Source organism: Nansenia antarctica (assembly GCF_963989245.1).
Source record: "Nansenia antarctica genome assembly, chromosome: 1".
Classification (NCBI taxonomy): domain Eukaryota; kingdom Metazoa; phylum Chordata; class Actinopteri; order Argentiniformes; family Microstomatidae; genus Nansenia; species Nansenia antarctica.
In genome coordinates this window covers 91,603,251-91,626,381 of record NC_137674.1, presented here as the reverse complement: position 1 = coordinate 91,626,381, position 23,131 = coordinate 91,603,251, and the positions used below count along the sequence as shown (strand labels likewise).

Sequence of the window (23,131 nt, the reverse complement as noted above, 5' to 3'; positions counted from 1 at the left end):
TTGGTCGTAAATATTGAAGACGTTTAACATTTACGATTGTCGGCCCCGACCATTTTCCGAGCAGATTGTCGGGAGAAATGGACTCTTAACACACCTCACACCACAGGATAATCTTGTAGGATAATCTTTAGAGCCATCCGATAATCGGGCGTTTGCTGTCCTTGGTCGGAAGGGGGAAAATCGGCCCAAAATCGGCCAGATTTTGTGTGTGTACCCGGTTTTAGCCAGAACCACTATTTTGCATAGATAAATCAAAGGCATTCACACAACGCTTCTATGAAATCTATCTCTTTGAAAACATCAAAGAATTTTGTGCTTTTTAAAATTATTTCTTTACCATCACTAAACATTTTTGTTTTATTTCTACAAATTCATTCACCATTTAGTTTCATCATCATCATCATTATAACTTCTATGGAGAAGAAACAATAAGAAACCAAATTATATACATTCTGAATTTTGCTAATAAGTCTCAGCGAACACTTTTTTCTCAAGATCAATGTTTCGCTAGGAGGAATATCAAGTAGATTTGAATGTAAAATATGGATAAACTATACACATTTAAACACAGTTCAAAACGTGGTAACATTCTTCAGTCTCACATATGTAACAAAACACCTATCAACTCCTAGCAAACCCATTCTGTAATATCCCATTCAAAGATCCTCTACCTGTATCCATGTACTATCTGAAATATATCAAATCAATAGGAGTTTCAGATCTTCAGCTCAACGGTCTTCTGCAAGCATAGCATGCTATTTGTTAATGTGCATTCTTAAAAATGACATGTGCATTTCTGTGGAATATTATATTCATCAATAGCACCGTCACTTGCTTTACATACATGAAAATACAGTATGTGCAAGCACACCCATGCACACGCCTACCCACACGCACGCACACACACACACACACACTAAAGATGTGAGGCACAATGACATTTGGCCAGGTTAGTGTACCCTGTACGTGATTGCAGACTCACATTCCACACAAAACTGGTCACCTTAAGCCGGGTACACACATAAGGATTTTCAAAATCTTAACATATTTTTAAATCTGAGACAGACCCCACACATGAAGATAAAAAATCTTGGATTGAACAGCCATGACCGTATTGTGTATGGTGTGCGCCGATATTCCCATTTCAGCACCCCACATACATAAAGATTATTGTTACGACAGTCTTGAGTCTCGTTCCCCAAGCCAGAAACCTCACGTGATCAAACGTAGTACCCTGACTGACCTGTACGAGGCAGCCATGTGTGACAGGGCGAATAAAGTGCCGAAGAACGAAAAGAAGAAGTCAGCTCGCTTCTTGATTGGCTACATTCCATCCACGTCACAATCGGACTCGCGAGCAGGGTTGCCAGATGGGATTGACACTTTCCACCCTAACCAGTCTAAAACCGCTAATTCCACCCCAGAGCCCATCTGGCAACCCTAGTCGGGAGTCGGGAGTTGCCCACACACATAAGGACTTTTGGTCGTAAATATTGAAGAAATTTAACATTTACGATTGTCGGCCCGACCATTTTCCGAGCAGATTGTCGGGAGAAACACACCTCACACCACAGGATAATCTTGTAGGATAATCTTTAGAGCCATCCGATAATCGGGCGTTTGCTGTCCTTGGTCGGAAGGGGGAAAATCGGCCCAAAATCGGCCAGATTATCTTTATGTGTGTTCAGACCATCCTGATGAAATCCTCATTTGTGTACAGACAGATAAGTACAGTATTTTGAAACAGAAGATGATCTCTATAACACTTCTAAACTCCAACATACAACTATTTAGAAAATTAAAATAGAATTAACATTTTTGACACAATGGATGGTAGTGCCTACACACACAAGATAAAACAATACAACTGATGAAAAAGCAACAAAAACAAAACAATTTGTATTCACTGTGGCTAGAGGTGAAACTAGTTGGATGATCATCAGAAGTGACACTAGTTGGATGGTCATCAGAAGTGACACTAGTTGGATGGTCATCATAGATGAGACTAGTTGGATGGTCATCAGAAGTGAGACTAGTTGGATGGTCATCATAGATGAGACTAGTTGGATGGTCATCAGAAGTGAGACTAGTTGGACGGTCATCAGAGGTGAGACTAGTTGGATGCTCACGCAGAGGTGAGGGGGCGCAGGATATCCAGCTGAGACTCCAAGGTGATCCTCTCCTGATGAACATCCTGAGAAAGGACAGACCAGAGAGAAGAGAATGACTTTGTGTTGGGTATCTGTTGTCATCTGATATGATATACCCTGAACTCATAGTATATACTATGTATAAAGGTTTCTGATCTGGAGATGTTTAACTGTCTCATTGAGTCTCTCCTTTGGGAGAGTCTTCAGTCACATTGTTATCTTACAACAGATTGTGCCACTCCGTCCACGCTGCTCTTTCTGGGGGAAAAAAGGCTAAAATATGGCTAAAATATGGCTAAAATATGAACGGTCAAAAAATGCTTACAATGGGACAGACACACTTTTCAGCCTCAAATGTTCAGTTTCTTTCCAGCAAATTGGTTAGTTACATGATTTTATGACAAAAGGAGTTTAAATATTTGAGTGTGAGTGAGTGTGCAGTATTTATTAAGTTTGGCAATGAGGATGAAAGCTAAAATAGAAGACTGGTAAGCTAGCTATCATCATATGGTCATCATACTTCTATACGAAACAGTGCATATATTGTAAGTACCTGTACAAGTCGCCCGCTACTATAAAAGCCAACGGTTTTAACTAGTTTGTAAAGAAGGTTGCCACTGAAAGAGCCATCTGTTCAGACTCACCTTCGTACAGCATGGCATGGGTCCTGAGTAACACTGTCCTCCATAACTGCCTGAGCTCTTACACCAATTTTATCTTTTGTATCTTCATTCTGTTTTTTGTTTTTTGTCCTGCTTCTCTTTTCTGTACAGTGTCCTTGATTTGAGAAAGGCGCTTTTAATATTAAATCGATTATTATTATTATTATTAAACAATGGGCGGATTGATTGATTTTCTGGTGTGACGGCACTACAGTTCCACGGACGCAGAACATCTTCAATCAAGAAGTACCTATCAAGTACCTGAGATACGTAAGACAATGCTTATCTTCTAAATATACCACAAGACATCATAAAAGCTTTGTTGAACCTGTACAGTCTTCTTCCACCCTCACCCCACCTCCTCTCTCTCGCACACACGCAACCCCGCCCGCCCAGCCTGCCCAGCTGGCCAATACTCTATTTTGAAGAGGACAGTTGTGAATGCCAAAGGCTTTTTGGTATTTTTAGAAGACATGGTGTCTATATACAGCGCCACAGATTGCCTTTCTTTCTTCACTTTATTTTGATAATGCTGAGAGGAAGGACCTGATTGGGGTGTGCAAAAATAACACAAGGCAATGAATAATGACCACCTCTGGCCCACTGTTTCATAGCTTGTAAACGTTAGTTTAGTGTGCTTGCAGGATGCAAGGCACACTATATGTTCTTGTACATATATATTTAAGTGTGCTTGCAGTAGAAAGCAACACTTATTAGTATTGTACATATATATTATTCTTATTCTTCAATATTATTATAGCTAAATTTGCCCCGGCTACTCGTCCCACAGTTTTGGCACTATGTAGACATGAGGTGTCAAAGCGTGCGGCTCGTTCCAACTCGCGTTGCTATTGTCCCACGGAAGGTTACGGCCTAAGGTTTACCCACAATGCCCCGTGTAGGGGCCAAAAAAATCCCATTGACAATGAATTGGCCGATATTCAAAACGCCACAGCTCGGCCTCTGAGTGGCGTAAAGACACGCGGTCTTCGCCGGGGGGTGCAGGGGACTTAGCTAACTAGCGTATAGTGCTAGTTAGCTAGTTAGCTTGCGCTAGTTAGCTCGGCCCCTGGGTGAGCTAGAGAAACGCGGTATTCGCCGGGGGGTGCAGGGAGGTGCAGGGGACTTAGCTAACTAGCACTAACTAGTTAGCTAGTGCTAGTTAGCTCGGCCCCTGGGTGAGCTAGAGAAACGCAGTCTTCGCCGGGGGATGCAGTGGAGTGGCCCGGAGGGGGGGGGGCAAGCACACTTCACAATTTCCACAGGAATTGTACCTGTCTAGTTCACATTTAAAATCAATGTATATGTTGTCAAAAGACTGAATTGTTCATTTGGGATGTGCTCTCTGTACGGAACTGTAGAGCAGCTAGACAGCAATCACTGGCATGTAAGGAGAGAGGGTTCCCTGCAGGATCATTAAGGAAAAGAATGGAAGGCATGCGACATGTGTTTAGAATGTGTGTGTGTGTGTGTGTGTGTGTGTGTGTGCATGTGTGTGTGTGAGAGAGTCCCACTCTGACTGAGTAGTGAGGAGTTGAGCAGACAAATGGAAGGGGGTGGGGTGATTTCAGCAAGTAGGGAAATGTGAAAGCACTTAGTCGCAAATAGAATCTATGAGGGGACGGGGCTGTCCTGTGAGGGGGCGGGGCTGTCATATGAGGATGACAGAGATTGGGTGAGGGCTGTGAATGACAGGACCTGCCATCAGGCAAACCACTGATGCAGCCCACTCACTCTCTCTCTCTCTCTCTCTCTCTCTCTCTCTCTCTCTCACTCACTCACTCACTCACTCACTCACTCACACTCACACACACTCACACACACTCACACACACTCACACACACACACACACACACACACACACACACACACACACACACACACACACACACACACACACACACCTGAAGCCAAACATACCAATAGCCACTGTGAAGGTACAGTAGCTGGAGAGAAAGACAGAGAACATGAGAGAGAGAGAGAGAGAGAGAGAGAGAGAGAGAGAGAGAGAGAGAGAGAGAGAGAGACAGAGGGAGATAGTGACAGAGAGAGTGAGAGAGGCTGCTGACCTTCAGTTGTTGTTGGAGCTCACTATTTAGGCGAGTCAACACAGCGTTAGTCTCCTTGTTCTTGCGGATGGCTGCCTGGATGTCTCTCTGCTGCCTGGAGAGCAGCCTGAGGGGGAGGAAGGGAGGTGTGTTTGCTCTCTGTTTAAACACCATTAGGTGTGTGTGTGTGTTTGTGTGAGTTGGTTACATACAAATAACTCAACAAATAACTCAACACAACTCTGTGTTTGAACACTACAAAGTGTGTGTGCACACATGTGTGTGTGTGTGTTATATCTAAATTACTCAACAAGATGCTCTATCCTCTGAGCAAATCTTCCAGTTCTCTCTATTCTGTCTGCACTGAGGTTGAATGATGTAGTTGTGTACAGTATTAGATGGCTGAGTGAATGACTGTACTGACAGCCAGTCGTAGGCCCTCTAGGATCACAGCAAATTAGTGTGGCTTCAATCAATCAGCCTATGCTATGGTTAGCTGTCACCATTGTTATGGATGGTTGTGTTATTGCTGACCATCCCAATCCTTCTCAATGGCCTGCTCCGTCACCGAGGAAACCCAGACACCATGTGTTAGAGCCATCACAGCATGTCAATGTTTACCCACCACGGTCAACGCATCAGGTTGTGTTTCTCCGCCCCGCACAGGGGTTCAGGGGGTTAAGCATATCCCACAAACTGGTCTTGGACCAAAATACGTATCAGATCTCCTCCCACCCTATATTCCTGCACAGGTCAGCTGAGACTAATCAGTTAATCATTCCAACTATTAATATTAGTGCACATGGTCTTTTAAGGGAACCTAAATTGTGTTTTGGTGGATTTGGAACCTCACCTGTGTGGGGGGATTAAGACCTTATTTCATTAAGGCAGTGGAACCTAAATTACTGTTGTCTGACCTATTCTTGCCATTAAAAAAAATAAAAAAAATATTTCTTTTTCGGTATTTAAACAAAATAAAATAAAGCACTTTGAATTGCCCCTGTTGTATGTATTGATTCATGCACTTTTGACATAGACAAATGTTGATTGTTGTTTAAACTGACTTTTGGGCAGGTTTGGTGGTGGGGGGAACTGATGGCGTGGTGGAAGGCGGAGTGGCATCGAGGTTCTGGCTGTCCGGGCGGTACTTCCTGCGGACGGGCTTCTGTGGGGCCTGGTTAAGAGAGACTCCTGTCACTTCCTGTCAAACGGAAAGTATGACATTACAACTCTGTATCACACAGCACACACACACACCAAAGTTGAGGCTCAAATTGCATTTCCAGGGCCACAGAGGTAATTTTGACCTGTTTAGGTAGGATGAGGTCCTCTGTGCTGGGCGTAGTCTTTTCAGGTTTAACACCAGTCTCCTCCTGCAACACAGACAAGAGAAAAAAACATACAAGTTACACAGTGAAGCTACAGCCCTAACTAGGTCCTATATGTCATAAGACAAGTTCACCATTTCGTTATGTGTATGAAGATGGAAGCATAAGAATGAACAAATGCTGCATTCAAGTGCTCCTTGGAACTAAGAAACTCTGACATTTTTGACTCTGCAAGGCATGTACCTCTGACACTTCAGAGTTTCCCAGTCTGAGCTTTCTCAAAATGAGCCAATAGTGAGCCCTACGTAAAATCCTATGCTACATCTTGGTGGGAAGCTCCAAAAGTCCAGAAGAGGCTGAATTAAATGACATGAAGGAGGTCCAGAAGTGTGGGGATGAAATGTTCACTTTGACACAGATAAATCTGAGCACTCGCTCCCTTCAGAGAGCAACATGATATAGTGCTCTCCCAGCATGCCCTGCTGCCTCCTAATGGGGCTACAGTGATTGATGAAGCTTTTCTTTATTGCATTTCTCTGCTGTGTATCATCCATTATTTCTTCATGAGACACACTGTAGATCTTTATGAAGAAGGCTCAAACATGCTCAATCTTAATCTTAATTCAGAAAGTGTTATGTTGGTGGTATTGTCTAACAAACAACTACGCCTCACGGAAGCTGATCTGATGAGGGCTGTACAGCCACAAAATGTAACCCTTTGTAAAATGTCCAAAATGAAAGTGTGTCCATGTGAAATAAAAAACGTATCTTACGAGCTGAATATATTTGCAAGTTTACTGCATTACAACATTTCCCATGTATTTACAGAACTTGATACATCAACATTTTGGCAGTTTCCCTTGCGGTGGTGGTAGCAGAATGCCTAGGCTCCCACTGATCACTAAAACAGGCATATGGTGGTGCTGTAAATTGGACCCCAGAAACATAAAAATCTAATTTGCTGAGCCATGCGACAGACTAGCAGACAGCCGCAAACATATGCCTCTCAAAAATTCACTGCGCTATTGGATGAAATACGACCGCAGTGTGGAACCATGTGAAGGTAAAAGTTGCTACTCTGGTCATAAACCACACAGTCCTCTGCACAATGTGTGCACTCAGTCATAAGTCACTGCTGCTCCGCCCCTGTACAGAGAGGCCTGACATTACTTTTAACACCGGCGTCTCAATACGGCCAGACAATTAATGGAGTCGCCCTCGTACTCACAGAGGTCATGAAGAGTGAATACAATCCCATTTTAGCTCAATGAAATAAAAGTTAAACACATGATTACTGTTATTGTAGATGAAAAGGTAAAGAAACTTTACTTTACTGAAAGATTATTTCCTTTGAATGCAGTTCCTGCACTAGAGTTCCACCTGGTGGTGGTGTTGAGATGGTGGTGTTGCACTGTGGGGGGGTGAATCGTACACCTAACAGCACAAGAGGAACTGGAGGTCTGTCTGTCTGTCTCTCACCACTTCGTCTGAATGTTTCACACACAGCAGATGTTGACTTTCTCTGACTCACTCACTCACTTTCTCTCTCTCCCTCCCTCCCTGTTTCCCTGTGAGAGAGACTATCTAGGTTTGCGTTTGTCTGGGTGGTGGTGAGGCTTGGCAGACACCCTGCTTTGAGAGACGGGGTGTTGGGGTTGTGACTGCAGGAGCACCAGAGATCCTCCTGGCTGTGTGCCCAGATAGTCTGCACTACTCACTCCAGCCTCAGACCTCCACCCTGCTTCATCTTTCCTTCAGCCCACCAAGCCTCTCATTGAGAAGAGCAGATACTTGAGAACTACTACTTTACTACTTTCACCTCTCTTATGTGTTTGTGGGAGCGACAGGGACAGAGACTGTATTTTCCCAAACTGCCAGAGTAGCCATTTAGAAATCTATCATATGTGTATATGAAGGAAGCTACCTTTTGGTATTATTTTGTATTTGTCCATTCATTCATCAGTAGGCTGGACACTTTTGCAGGCAGAGATGTGTGTACGTATGTATGCGCGTGCACGTGTGCATGCGCGCGTGTGTGTGTAGTGGGGGCTATGCTGGTATCCGCCTCAACTTGTATTACTAGGTCAGAAATAAATACATGTCTACGGTCTACCCACCTGGGGATCTGCCAATCTGCCTGGCTTTTCTTTTTGAGTAGGATGTCCTGAGGGGGAGGGGGGGGGGGGAAGATGACAGTGATACTACAAGAGTAACAGTAGGGAGGAGAGGGAGATCAAGAAGGCGTGGGAGATAAGACAGAGAGAGGAAGCAATGCAGTGACAAGAGAGTGAAAGAGTAAGAGATAAAAAAAGAATGTATGCCTGGGGTTGTAGGAGGAGTGAAATCATCAGTGCATTCTAATGATGCAAGTAAGGAGAGAGAGGATAGACAGATGAGGTGAAGGATTAGAATGAGGGGTTAGAGGAGGGATGGTGTAGAGTAGGTGATCTGGCACAACACTGTGCCCTCTGCTCACCACCACAGACATCCTCTCTGTCACGCAGGCTCAACCAGTCAGAAAGATGGAGCACACAAAGACTGGTTCTTCCCCACAGCCAGAGAGAACACGACTCAGTCTTCTTTCAACATTGTGCCCCCCCCCCCCCCCCCCCCCGAGAGAGAGAGATAGCCTTAAATACAGTTCCTCTATTAAATACAGCTCCTCTATTAAATACAGCTCCTCTATTACTTCTATTCCTCTATTTGACTCTATATCTTCTATTGTGATCACTGCTTATGCTTTTCAATCAGCCGTACTCTCAGAAGAGCCTCCCTGCTTGTCAACATGTATGAAATGTGAATATGAGCTTGAGATATGTCTCCATGCTGGTGTCACAGCACAGGTCGGCCTCTAGGTCAGATAAGCCCAGACAGACGGGGTCAAAGGCCAAAAAGACAGATGAGGGTAAGTGAGTGTTAAGTTTGGCTGAACTGGACTGGACCAGGCCCTAACAGACAGCTGGGGTGTTGAAGAAGGGTAGCCAGTAAACTGGGTAGCCAGGCCTTGAGTGTTTGGAACCCTTTTCAGGTCAACGGTTTTAAGTGAACCTAAGCCGTATACTGTAGACGCTCTGTGTGAGCTAGGCATTTAATTTGAAGTTCGCTGTTCAAGCCTTTTTGTTGAATAAATACAACAACTTGCCTGGTTTGACCCCTGCCTCTATGTGCTGAGTCACTTTCTCTTATCACAATCCTCCTGGCTGCAAAGCCCTGCTTCATAATGAAAGACTCATTTGTCTGATTGATTCCACAGAAACCAAAAAGTACTAGAACCCTATTTCACCCAATTGAAACTAAAACAAACGTTTAAATACTGTGCAGTGGTTAATACACTTACTGAACAATCTCCTTTGATAAATCGCCCTCCCAAGCCCATTGTGTAACACATGACATGACAAGTGGAGCCAGTCACAGTTGTGAAGGTGATAATTGAGCTGACCCATTTCTAATGAAGTGTTTCTTTCCCATGCTTCCTGTATTACAACAGACCACAACAGCAGGGGACCAGGGCTGTCTTAACTCGTCTAGTAAAGAGGGTGAAAGTAAAAGTAAAGTCGCCCTAAATTGTCAACATTCTAGAGTGCCAAGGGTGACCAAAAATGCATAAATTATTATGTTTCATTTTATAGCTAATCGAAGTATTGTTGCTAAGTAAATACCACATAAAACGCCTGGCACTCTAGGTGGTGAATTCAGGAATTCTTCAGTTAGTGAGTTCATAGGCCTTATCGGCTACATTAAGAAGCCGTATGATGAACACAAATCCTCTCTTCAAATGAATGTGGGGGTCAGGGTCTAACATCGTTGTGAAAGTACTTTGAAAATGACTTTCAGTTCTTTCATGGCTTTAGGATGACAAATGAATTGTATCGGATTCAGGTACATAATGTCACACTGCTAGAAGTTGAAACATGGTACCAGCAAGGGGGGTGTTAAAATGAGGATAAAACGCTCCCTCTGTGAGGCAGTAAGATGACACTGGGTGATGGAGAGGTTAAATCTGAGAGATGGATGTTCTCAGGTCTCATAGAGCACCACTGCCTCAAGTCAGGAACAGATCATATGGGTGGGATCATGTTTTAGTTCTACTGCAGTTATGGAGTTAACCTCAAAGACATCGAAGTAGAAAAATATAATATTGTCATCAATACACTATTGTGAGCACAATCATGTGGATACAGGTTGTTATCCAACAGAAATACTACACTTGACTGAATATTCTTTTGCTACAGTGGACTGCTTGAAACAGTGAAAATGACAAAACAGAGAGGAGCTTGTCAAGATACTCTATTTGGCCTACAGTCACAGCCATCTGATATGATGCCAAACAGGTTTGTGTAGCCCAGTTTGAGGAAATAGAATAGTATAGCATCACACACACACACACACACACACACACACACACACACACACACACACACACACAAACACAGAATAAAAACAGAGAAAACACTTAAGAGAGGGAGAGAACAGGCGAGACAGAAAGCATCACATATCACTTTCAGCCATTAATAAATCCTGGATAGATTTTGTACTTCTGCGTGCCATGGTGCAGCAGGACATGACAACGTGTCAGAGCTCATTTCAAGCCGACCGATACCGTTGATAAACATGACACGGGTGACATATTTATGGCCTAGCAACTTAGTTGGCGAAAGGAGGAATGAGAAATGGATACAGCACGCTGGAAAGGTGTTTGATGAGTTTTGAGTTGTTGACTTGTTGAAAAGCCTTTTGGTGTGGCGGTAGGTCTTTTGTGCCAGTCATGCATGTGACAGGTGTTATGCATTGAACTTTTGCATGTATAAATATAAGAAAAGAAAGAATGTTTTATTTGCCATGCAATCAACTTGTCAGTCAATTGTTGGATTTTGGTATTTTTTGCTCTAGGCACAGGGTCAGCCATAGCGGCACCCCTGGAGCAATTAGGGGTTAAGTGCCTTGCTCAAGGACAGATGCAGCTCTCTCCTGAGGCGGGGATTGAACCAGCGTTGAACCAGTCTAACCTCTAGGCTACCGCTGCTCCTATAAGTGGAAATAAACTTAATTATAACCAGGGTTTTTCCTGCATTGAAAAGGCTTATGGCAACGAACACACTGTTATGCTATAATCCTATAATCTATATGCTATAATCCTATTATATTATACATTATAGTATGTTTATATACTTTTCTATATCAGTGTAGTTTACCATCTTTCGGGTCCTATCGCACACGCTCACGCTCCACCTCCCCGACAGAACGGGCATTATAGTTGTTTACAAATCCTTCAATAAATATTTCAAATGTTAAAATGTTTTATCATGCAAAAAAAAAGGGTGCTCAACAATTTCTCGCGCGTGTGTTTCACCTCCACTTCAAGTGTTATTTCGAGCCAAGAAAACCCCTGATAACTATGTTTATACAAAGACAACCTTGATAACTATGTTTATACAAAGACAACCTTGATAAAGAGGTTAACGTTGTGTTGTCATGGTGCTCACCTCTTCTCTGTATCTACTGAAGTCTGCAAAGTTTGGCTGCTGCACCGTCTTCTTGGGAGTTTTCGTGACTGTTTTGAACAAGTGTGGGACCTGAAAGGCAGTGAGGCCATTAAACACACTCTTATAGATCCAGTCAGAAGTGTTACTTTACTGCTCTCTTTACTAATCAGGCATTTTCTGTTTCTTTACCAGTATTTTACCATGATTATTGTCTGTGTAAGCTAAGCTGGGAAAGCCATACCGGTTCATCATACTTGAAACAGACATAGTCATGTTACTGGTGAGTTGCATGTAACAGCTCTGTCTAAATAGAGCAGTTTAATTCCCAGTAACGTTCCTTTGCATTTGGTACTTTTGAGTTTTCTGTTAAGATGCGTAAGTGACATTTTGTTTATAAAAGTTTCAATGTTTTGGTTATGCACTCATGGGGAAAAAGAAACAACAAAAAAACATACATGTAACAAGGGTAGGCGCAATAAGCCATGGCTTCAGCCTACACGTTTTTGGTCCTGGTGTTACGCATTGTGACTGTGTACATTTTTAATATCTGTATTATGAATTGTATAAGGGACCAACATAAACATTCTCAATCAATCAATCAATCATTGGATTCCATGGCAAGTGTGTATTGAGTATTGATTGTGGGCCACAGCATATGTAGCTGATGAAGGGTTATCAATGAGTTTTTAAAAGCAGGACTTACCTGTGTGGCCGGGGGTCTGGGGGGGAGAGCAGGGGGGTGGGGGAGCCAGCTGCCCTTAATCCCTACACAGCAGAGAACAGAGTCAGTACTTTGGCATTCACTCATCCTAGCTCTGAAGAAGAAGAAAAGTGACAATATTTGTCCATTGTACTGTACAATCAGAGTGAAATACAAAGCACAATACTTCAAGATATATTTTCCTACGGACATTTTGAGCATTCCAAGATCATTATTGTTATCCTATTTGTTCACCCTGATTCAAGCTTCGAACTTAGTCCACAATGGACAAACACCACCCCTCTTTGTTATACATAGAAAAAGGTTACTGTCATCAACCAAAAGTGAGAACTCAGTTATAAGCCTTAGCTACAATACAGGCCTTTAGTGTTCTCTTTAGTGTACACTGGAATTCCTACATAAAGATAAATTATGTGTGAAGAGTTGAGTTGAGGACTCAGACCTTGATGTGTGTGTGTGTGTGTGTGTGTGTGTGTGTGTGTGTCCCACCTTGGCTACTTTGCTGGAAGAGCTTGTTGAGGTCCAGAGAAGAGGCGCGGGAGTGGGTCTTCTGGGGCCGCGGTGGAGGGGTGGGCGGCTCCTCTGTCTTCTTCATGGCATCATCAATGGATGTGCTGGAGTAGGACCTGCAGGTGTCACACACACACACACACACACACACACACACACACACACACACACACACACAATTCCAAAGCATAAGGACAGAACATTGATCATCATCCTTACACTGTCTCATACTACTGCAGTCAGTCTCACCTCGGCCTCGTTCTCCATCTCATTTGTGGGTCTAGTTCATGTGGAGGACCTGGAACACATTATCAATAATATCAGTTATATTTATATAAACGTTTGATTAGACTTCTGCATCACACCCGAGTTCCAGAAAACATACTACTTCCTTGTAGGACAGAATATATAGATTACATGGTATAGTATGACAAACAAAGTAACCCCTATTGACACTCCAGAGCTGAGCTGAGCTGTACTGGCCTCGTTATGTATCCAACAAGGTGAAAGGAGCCAGCACAGTTGGCTATGTGGCGTATAGAGCCCCATTATACTCCTACATTATCCTGAATATCATACAAAATGTATGTGCTTATTTTAAGTAACAAGTAGAAGTAATGGTACAGTGAAAAAGTAATTTTTAAAATCAAACAAGTTACTTAAGAAACCTCTTGTCTGCTTGAGTGCAAGCAAATGCCTCCAAATTCAGACAAGGCAAAGACAAGACCCCAAAACATGCTGCCATAGCAACTAGGGAATGTTTCAGGGCCAAAAGGTGGAAAGGCCCTGACTGGCCACTTCAATCTACAGATTTAAATCCAATTTAACATTTAGTGATGATTTTAGGCAAAAAGACCTAAAAACAGCTGAAGATGGCTGCAGTACATCTGGTGAGTTGCAGACTTGAGGCAATTATTGCATGCAAAGGATTGTCCACCAAATACTAAACATGAGTGCTTAATTTGGTAATAACAACCCATTACTTTTGGGTACCCTGAAATAGGGGGACTACGCATACATAATGGTGTCATTTCTGAATGGTGAAGCCATTTAAAATCCAAACGTTTGGAGTAGAGCCAAAAGAACCAAAAATGCTTCACTGTCCCATCACTTACGCAGGGCACTGTAGGTGTTATTGAAATGTAGGTGTCATTGAACTGATTGAGAAATCAAGAGTTAAATTGACAACCACAGAAGTTGACATAATATGACCGCATGTTCTATGTACTGTGACAACAAGATCACATTACAAGATCTCAGTACAGAATCGCACACTCCCTTTTATATTTTTATTTTATTTATTTATTATGTATACTCATCGCGTGTAAGGGGTGATTGCAGAGATAGATAGCTCCTGACAAAAGTCCCAGTTATTGTGGGGCCATTAAACAGAGGTGGTTCACAGAGACAGCAGATCCAGTATTACCTGGCCTTTCTGGGAATGCACTACCTTGTTTGTCTTGAGACACTGCCACACTCTTTGGACTGAATTCTGCAGACACATCAATAAAGAGAAGTAATAATAAATAAATAAGAAGAAGAAATCTGTTTTGAAGTGGATTATGTTCATACACGATATCAGCCATTTAATGGCTGTTGGTTTGTAAGTGTTCTGTAAATTGATGAACAGACAAGACAGACTGGATTCCCCTTGAGTTGAGACATTCTTAAGGACTTAGAGCCGTGCAGAAGGGAAGCTTACTGGTTTCCTCTCTCAAATCCTGCTTTGATGTGGTCGATCCTGGCTGGGGATTCAGGATTTCAACTAGATTATTTTCCTACAATAGAAAGAACACAGGAAGAACATTCAATTAACAGAGGGGCAATATAATTAACATATATTTTCCTTGAGTAAAACATCATGGTAATTATTCTATACACATGATTGTTCCCAGAGCAGAGCAATGTTTAGCTCATTTGCGCCCTCTACCTTTACAATCAGGAATATACCACAAAAAAACAACAGCTATCCTTTCAAAAGTTACAAAAGTGAGAGAAGTGGAGATTGTTTACCAGCTGACTAGCCCTGGGCTCTGTGTCCTCGAAGATGATGAGAGGCTCTGTGCTCTGTAACATAGTAGATCATGTATTGTATCCTTACTCTGTAAGGTATCCTATGTATCCTGTATCCTACTGGGTTACTAACCCTAACCCAACAACAGATAAAGGGATGTTACTGTATATCAAGTAGATACATCAACTGACAGACACAGACACACAGACACAGAGACACAGACACACACAGACACACTCCCAGTGTCTGGCTGAGGTTGAATTCCCCTCACCCCAGGAGTGTCAGGTGAGTCCTCCCCCTGCTGGAGGACAGCAGGCCGGAGGGTTGGAGGGAGCGTCTCAGGGAGAGGGTAACCATTCTTGCGTGCCACAATAAGGTGAAAGGCCGTGCAGAATTCAGAGAAGATGAGAGCTCCATCTCGATCAACATCACTCAGTTCCCTGGTGAAAAATCCACTATTCACTATTTTGCTAAAAGAAGCAGCAGACAGGTGTATTTCATAAGAGAACCTTAGTGCAGTGAGTAAGTATTCACCCTCTGGACTTTTTCCATATTTTGTTGTTTTACAACCTCACTTTAAAATAGATTTAATTTATTTCACTGATCTACACAAAATAATAGCTCATGACGTTTTGTAAATGAATATCGTTGTTTTTATAAGGTCACTGAATTGCAATTCCACACTGTGTGGATTAGGCTACCAACTCAGCAAATGTAAATATTCTCTAGATCCTGATAACTCCCCAGTCTCTGCCCCTATGCTGCATCACTTGAATCCATTGTTGCAAACACAATTATCAATGATAAATAAATAGATCTTCATTAAGGGATTCTTTCTGGCCACTCTGTTATATATGTTGTAATGTGACTGATGATCTTGTCCCATCGGCTGTGCTTTTTCCTCTCCAGTTCAACTTTATAGATTTTTGTAGACCTCCCCAGACCTCAGTGTAGCAATCCTGGGCAGTTTTGTTCCTCTCCATTTGCTACATTTGTAATACAAATCAGAGACCCTATAAAAATATTCAGAAATTCCATTTCATTCCAACTATTATCCTTACACTCAGTTGGACTCATTTGAACTTGTTGAAGACATTTCTGCATTTGAGCTAATTTTAGGAGTGAATACATATTGATTAGTAAAAATTAACATCATTTTCACTTTGACATTATGGGTATTTTGTGTATATCAGTGACAAAAAACATAAATTACATCTATTTTAAAGTCAGGTTGTAACACAACAAAATGTCGAAAATGTCCAGGGGGTGAATACTTACTGGAGACACTGTAGGCGCTATGAAGGTCATCATCAATACAAAACAATATAGCAAAATGTGTCACTGACCTCAGCTACACACATTATAATACACAACACCATCAGAAGAAAACAACAACATGGTTTTACTGCAATTTTACAATGACGTGGACCACAGTACAGTTCAATAATGCCAGAAAACAAGTACAGTAAATACTAAAATCTTCAACAACAGCGACCAAATTCCTGTGCTGTTACACGGAACGAGTGTCTTGTTTCAGCCCCCTCAAGAGAGCACGAGCAGGGACAAGGAGACAAGGACACAGCCTGCCATTGATGTTTGCTGAGTCACAGAGAAGGTGCTGTGTCACTTGGACACTACACTGTGCATGCTGCTGTGGCCAGTCACATTTTGCCATCACAAAATGGACCAAGCGAGGCTAATCTGTACTCACCAAATATGAGATAGTTCTGGTATCGGAAGCTTTGACTTTGTGAAGAAGTTCTTTGCGACAGTTCCTGAAAGAGACAAGAGATAATAATTTTGAATATTGAGCATCAGTAGCAGATCATGCATGGAAAAACAATTCGCCTCCCTTTCCTTGAAGTGTGTGCTTGTCCACTACCCACACTGATTTAAAAGCATATGACTGGTATAAGTTCATGGTTACACCAGTCCTATGCTTTTAATGATCCATGTGGGAGTAGTGAACAAGTGTACACTTGAGGGAGAAATGGTGGTGGAGTGAGAGGAAGGAAGGGTGTCCTACCCAGGATGAGAGCTCCCAGGTCAGGCTGCAGGGTTCTGAACTGGTTGGTGTAGTACTCCCGCTGTTCCGCTGTGATCCTCCAGGGGTCATCAGAATAGTCCTCCACACCACGCTCCTCCAGCCTCTCCACTGACGGGACCTAGAGATGTGAGACAGACAGGAGTGGGCTCATCAGATCCAAACTGTCCTGGCTTGAATATTTTCCTTTCAGATTGTTCTCTGTTTCAGCTACAGAATCATTTTTATTGCCAAGTATATTTGCACATACATGAAATTGACTTGGTGAGGTTGGTGGACATAAAAAAACAACAATATATAAGCAAAAATAATTTAAAAGACAATGGCAAAAAGAGCAATAACAATAATTATGTTGTAGGGACCGCTCCCTAGCGGAGCAAAGTATTCCTAATTCACGGCGTTCCAGCCTTGTAACAAAGCATTCTTATATGTTGGTGTTGACTCAATCACCCAGGCTGCTTAGCGGGTGATATGACGGGATATAAGTGGGACAGAGTTGAATGAATGGTTGTTGTCAGTACGCATGCAGAGAGTGAGAATAAAGCACATGATTGTTTTTCTACCGGCAAACCGACTACATCGTCCTGTTATTGACGTCACTCCTACATTGGTGACCCTGAATTTCTCTCGAACGTTTTCGGAGATCATTGAACATGACAACAAACGCAGTTTCACTCAAGCTGCCCGAGTTTTGGGAACAAAATGCCATAGCATGGTTTGCACAAGCTGAAGCTCAATTCGCCCTCAGAGATGTTACCGTGGATAATACCAAATACTACTACGTGGTAGCAGCTCTTACCAATTCAACGGCAGCGAGAGTGGTGAGTCTTATTGAAAACCCACCGGCACAGCACAAATATGTTACCTTGAAGGCACACCTCATCGATACTTTTTGTCTGTCTGAATCTGAACGTGCACGCCAGCTCCTCTCTCTCCCTGAGCTCGGTGACACAAAACCCTCTGAACTGATGGACCACATGCTAGCTCTGCTGGGCGACCATCAGCCGTGTTTTCTTTTTAAAGAGCTTTTTTTGCAACAGTTGCCAGACCAGGTTCGTTTTCTATGGCTAATTCAATCAAAACAGACTTTCGTCAGCTAGCCAAGGAAGCGGATATATTTTTCTCAGCTGGGAAGAGGTGTTTTACAGCCACCATGGATGAGTATCATGGGTTCCAACCACTGTCCATCTCCGCTACTGCTGTGGCCCGCCGGGTGAGGCCGGCGGGGTTGTGCTTTTACCATGCAAAATTCGGGAACAAAGCTAAGAAGTGCCTACCACCATGCAACTTCAGTGTGTCGGGAAACGCACAGGCCGCCACTCATTAGCAGCTGTGGGTGCCGGCCATTCTGCAGGCTTGCTGTACGTCACTGACTCCCTCTCTGGCCGCCGGTTTCTATGTGAAACGGGGGCCCAGGTGAGCGTGCTGCCTGTATCGGCAATAGACATTAAAACAGCGAAACGAGGGCCCTCCCTTGAGGCTGCCAATGGCAGTGCAATCGCTACCTTCGGCAGGCGCACTGTGGGTTTGTGTTTTGCTGACCAGCGTTTTACCTGGAGTTTTGTGTTGGCCAAAGTGTCTACTCCCCTCTTAGGCGCTGACTTTCTCTGCGCTAACAGCCTCCTGGTGGACGTGGGGAACCGCCGACTCGTCAATGCTGAGACGTTCGGCTCCTTGTCATGTGAGCGCAGTGACGCAGCCACAATGAAGCTGTCCAGTGCTGTCTCGCCGGCTGATGAGTTCTCCCCTCTTCTATTGGAGTTCTCAGACATCACAACACCTACCTTCTCGGCCGCTGCCACCAAACACGGCGTCATGCATTACATCTCCACGGAAGGCCCACCAGTGCATGCCAGGGCCCGTCGCCTCGACCCACACAAGCTCACCATCGCGAAAGAGGAGTTTGCAGCCATGGAGACACTTGGCATCATTCGCCGTTCTGACAGTCCCTGGGCCTCGCCTCTCCATCTCGTTCCCAAGTCCAACGGAGGCTGGCGTCCGTGCGGCGACTACCGGCGCCTAAATGATGTCACCACACCTGACCGTTACCCCGTTCCACACATTCAAGACTTTTCAGCCCATCTAGCGGGCGCGTCTATTTTTTCTAAAGTGGATTTGGTACGGGGATACCACCAGGTGCCAGTTAGCCCTCAGGACGTCCCTAAGACAGCGGTTATAACACCATTCGGACTGTTTGAGTTTTTGAGGATGCCGTTTGGCCTCAAGAATGCCGCCCAGACCTTTCAGAGATTGATGGACGCCATGCTGGGCAACCTGCCTTTTGTGTTTGTCTACCTAGACGATATCTTGATAGCCAGCACGTCCAAGGCAGAGCACCTATCCCACCTCCGTCTCCTCTTCAGTCGCCTCCGGGAACATGGATTAATCATCAACCCAGCAAAGTGCCAGTTTGGACTGCCTGCCATGGATTTCCTCGGCCACCACATCACTACTGCTGGGGCGGTCCCGCTGCCATCAAAGGTGGACGCTGTGCTGCAGCTCCCACGCCCTACCAGCATTAGAGCTTTACAGGAGTTCCTGGGAATGGTGAATTTCTACCATCGATTCATCCCTCAGGCTGCCCACCTAATGCGCCCCCTGCATGGGGCTCTCAAGGGCAAGACCCCTAAGCACATCATCGAATGGTCCGACGAAATGTCAAAGGCGTTCTCAGACACCAAGGAAGCCCTCGCGAGCGCGACCATGCTGACTCACCCCGTGCCTGAGGCTTCCGTGGCCTTGACAACTGATGCCTCAGATTATGCTGTCGGAGCCGTTTACGAACAGCTGGTCAAGGGGGTTTGGCAACCCCTGGCATTTTTCAGCCGACAACTCCGCTCCAGTGAGCAAAAATACAGCACCTTTGACCGAGAGCTCCTCGCCCTGTACTTGGCAATCAGGCACTTCCGGTTCCTGCTGGAGGCTCGTCCATTCACGGTTTTTGTGGACCACAAACCGTTGATTTTTGCCATGGCTAAGGTGTCGGAGCCGTGGTCTGCCAGGCAGCAGCGTCATCTGGCTTATATCTCAGAGTTCACTACAGACATTCGGCATGTGGCGGGAAAGGACAACCCCGTAGCTGACTGCCTCTCTCGTGCCACTATCGGGGCTGTCCATCTCGGCATCGACTACGCCCGTATGGCTGCGGATCAGGCTTCGGACCCAGACAACCAGGAATACAGGACTAAAGTTTCTGGCCTCCAGTTGGCGGACATCCCCTTCAGCGACGACGGCACGACGCTGCTTTGTGACGTGTCCATGGAGCAGCCGCGCCCAGTAGTTCCACATGCTTGGAGACGGCAAGTTTTCGAGGCCATACATAGCCTCTCACACCCAGGCAGGAAACCTTCGCAGCGCCTGATTGCAGCGAAATTCGTCTGGCCCAGGATGAAGGTTGACATTGGTGGGTGGGTCAGGACCTGCGTACCATGCCAACGGGCAAAGGTCCATCGTCATGTTAAGGCCCCGCTGGAGCGGTTCACGGTCCCTGAAAGACGCTTCGACCACGTCAACATTGATCTGGTGGGTCCCCTTCCCGCCTCCAGGGGGTACACTCACCTTCTGATGATGGTGGACAGAACCACCCGTTGGCCAGAGGCCGTCCCACTGACGGAGACTACCACAGTTGAGGTGGCCCGCGCATTCATCGGCACCTGGGTCGCCCGGTTTGGGGTCCCCTCAGACCTGTCCTCTGATCGGGGGGCCCAGTTCACTTCTGGCTTATGGACTTCCATTAGTCAGCAGCTGGGTGTCTCCCTCCACCGCACTACGGCTTATCACCCACAGGCTAATGGCCTGTGTGAACGTTTTCACCGGTCCATGAAGGCTGCTCTTAAAGCCGATCTCCGGGGCGGCGGCTGGGTCGACAGGCTTCCTTGGGTGATGCTGGGACTCCGTACTGCACCTAAAGAGGACCTTCTTTCATCCTCTGCTGAGCTGGTGTACGGCCAACCCCTCCGGGTTCCGGGGGATTTCCTCCCTTGTGCTACGGTCCCCTGGTCAGCACCAGAACAGCGAAGTGCTCTGCTGGACAAGGCCAAGTCGTTCCGGCCAATCCCTACCTCATGCCACGGCGTTCCTAAAGTACGTGTCCCGCCTGATCTGAAGGCATCGGGGTATGTCTTCATCCGCCAAGACGCCCATCGAGCCCCCCTGCAACCGCCCTATGATGGTCCCTACCGGGTCGTGGAGACAGGCGACAAATTCTTTATTATCGACATGGGGGGTAGTAAGGAACGCATCTCGGTGGATCGCCTTAAGCCAGCTCATCTGGACTTGGACCGTCCCGTCGAGGTGGCCCTCCCGCCCCGCCGCGGTCGCCCCCCTGTTAAAACAGCCCCGACCCTAGCTCCTGCAGACCCCCTGCCCTGCCTTCTGAGGCCGGCCAAACGTTCGCCTGTGGTTTTTCCCCTGCCTCGGTCTCCTGTGCCTGCTCAAGGGCGCCAGAGTCGCTTTGGGCGAGTTATCAGAGTCCCTGACCGTTTTTTGGGGCCGGTTCTTGTGAATTCTGGGGGGACGTGTGTAGTGACCGCTCCCTAGCGGAGCAAAGTATTCCTAATTCACGGCGTTCCAGCCTTGTAACAAAGCATTCTTATATGTTGGTGTTGACTCAATCACCCAGGCTGCTTAGCGGGTGATATGACGGGATATAAGTGGGACAGAGTTGAATGAATGGTTGTTGTCAGTACGCATGCAGAGAGTGAGAATAAAGCACATGATTGTTTTTCTACCGGCAAACCGACTACATCGTCCTGTTATTGCCGTCACTCCTACAATGTCATATCATATAATGTCCATCATTTGGACCAGTGGTTCCCAACCGGGGGTACGCGGACCCCTAGGGGTACGTGAGGGGATTGCAGGGGGTACGTGGAAAGATTTGGAATTATAATTTATTTCCCTTTCCCAAAAAATAATTAAATATAGTCGTTTCATAAACCTGTTGTTAAAATGGTACGCTGCAACTTAAGTTCCTCCCCGACAGGTAATGACTGTAACACAAGCGGTAGTCACGTCACATTTAAATCACGTTCATTTACGTTCATTTACGCGCGCACGTCAGCTAGGCCTGTCAGTATACCGCAAAGATGGACAGATGGCTAAAACGACCAGCTACAGTAACGGTCAGATCAGAGGCAGATCAGACGGTCAGATCAGAGGAAGATCAGACGGTCAGATCAGAGAAAAAAAGAAAAAAAGGACCCCGCTATTATTTGGAAACATATGTTTTGTGGGGATTTACATGTACATCGGCTGATCCACCACAGCCACAGTGCTTTTTCTGCGGCGAAGTCCTGGCTAATAATTCAATGAAGCCAGCCCATTTACAACGACACCAGAGCACCAAACACCAAGCAACTGTTGGTAAAACTGACGACTTTTTCAAGCGAAAACTGTCAGAGTTCAAGTCAAGTCAGGCTACACTGAAAAAAGCGGCAAGTGTGTCAAGCAAAGCACTGGAGGCGTCCTATGCTGTTTCATTACTAGTGGCTAAGTCAAAAACCCCACATTCAATCGCCGAAGATCTGATTTTGCCTGCCGCTATGATTTTGGCTCAAACTATGCTGGACAAGAAAGCAGCTGACACGCTCAAGTTGGTACCATTATCTAACAATACCGTCTCCCGTCGGATTGATGATATGTCCATAAATATTGTCGGACAAGTGGTGGATAAAATGAAGCAAGCAGGTCAGTTCGCTTTGCAATTAGATGAAATGACCGACGTTAGTGGGGAGGCTCAGCTGCTGGCTTTTGTGCGTTATAAAGAAGAGTCGGACATAAATGAGCATATCTTGTTTTGCAAGACGCTGCCAGGAAAGACAACTGGCGAGGAAATATTTCTGATTATTGACAGCTTCTTCAAAGACAACGATCTGGAGTGGAAATCCTGCAGTCACATCTGTACCGATGGAGCGGCAGCAATGACGGGCAAGGTGCGTGGGCTGCTTGGGCGTGTGATGAAGGTGAACCCCGAAATTAAGTGGATGCACTGTATTATTCACCGGGAGGCACTCGCCAGCAAAAGGATGAGCCCCGAGTTAAGTGCAGTTATGGATGACGCAGTTAAGGTGATTAACTTCATTCAGTCCCGGCCAATGAACCACAGACTGTTTCAAACTCTTTGTCATGACAGCGGGTCAGAGCATGAGCAGCTACTGCTTCACACAGACG

At 45.1% G+C, this 23,131-nt stretch overlaps 1 protein-coding gene across 1 annotated transcript in view; it reads right to left on the bottom strand.

The window, feature by feature from the left end:
• Positions 1–2,125: 2,125 nt before the first annotated feature.
• reps2 (RALBP1 associated Eps domain containing 2) overlaps positions 2,126–23,131 on the bottom strand; it is a gene marked incomplete at both ends in the record, with an annotated part of 50,297 nt that continues 29,291 nt past the window's right edge. The window contains 11 exons of the mRNA XM_080527225.1: positions 2,126–2,194; positions 4,882–4,987; positions 5,925–6,061; positions 6,168–6,233; positions 11,672–11,761; positions 12,375–12,436; positions 12,882–13,018; positions 15,098–15,102; positions 15,188–15,356; positions 16,628–16,691; positions 16,943–17,081. Of these exons, the coding sequence (XP_080383351.1) occupies positions 2,126–2,194; positions 4,882–4,987; positions 5,925–6,061; positions 6,168–6,233; positions 11,672–11,761; positions 12,375–12,436; positions 12,882–13,018; positions 15,098–15,102; positions 15,188–15,356; positions 16,628–16,691; positions 16,943–17,081 (1,044 nt within the window). The remainder of the gene's footprint in view (positions 2,195–4,881; positions 4,988–5,924; positions 6,062–6,167; positions 6,234–11,671; positions 11,762–12,374; positions 12,437–12,881; positions 13,019–15,097; positions 15,103–15,187; positions 15,357–16,627; positions 16,692–16,942; positions 17,082–23,131) is intronic.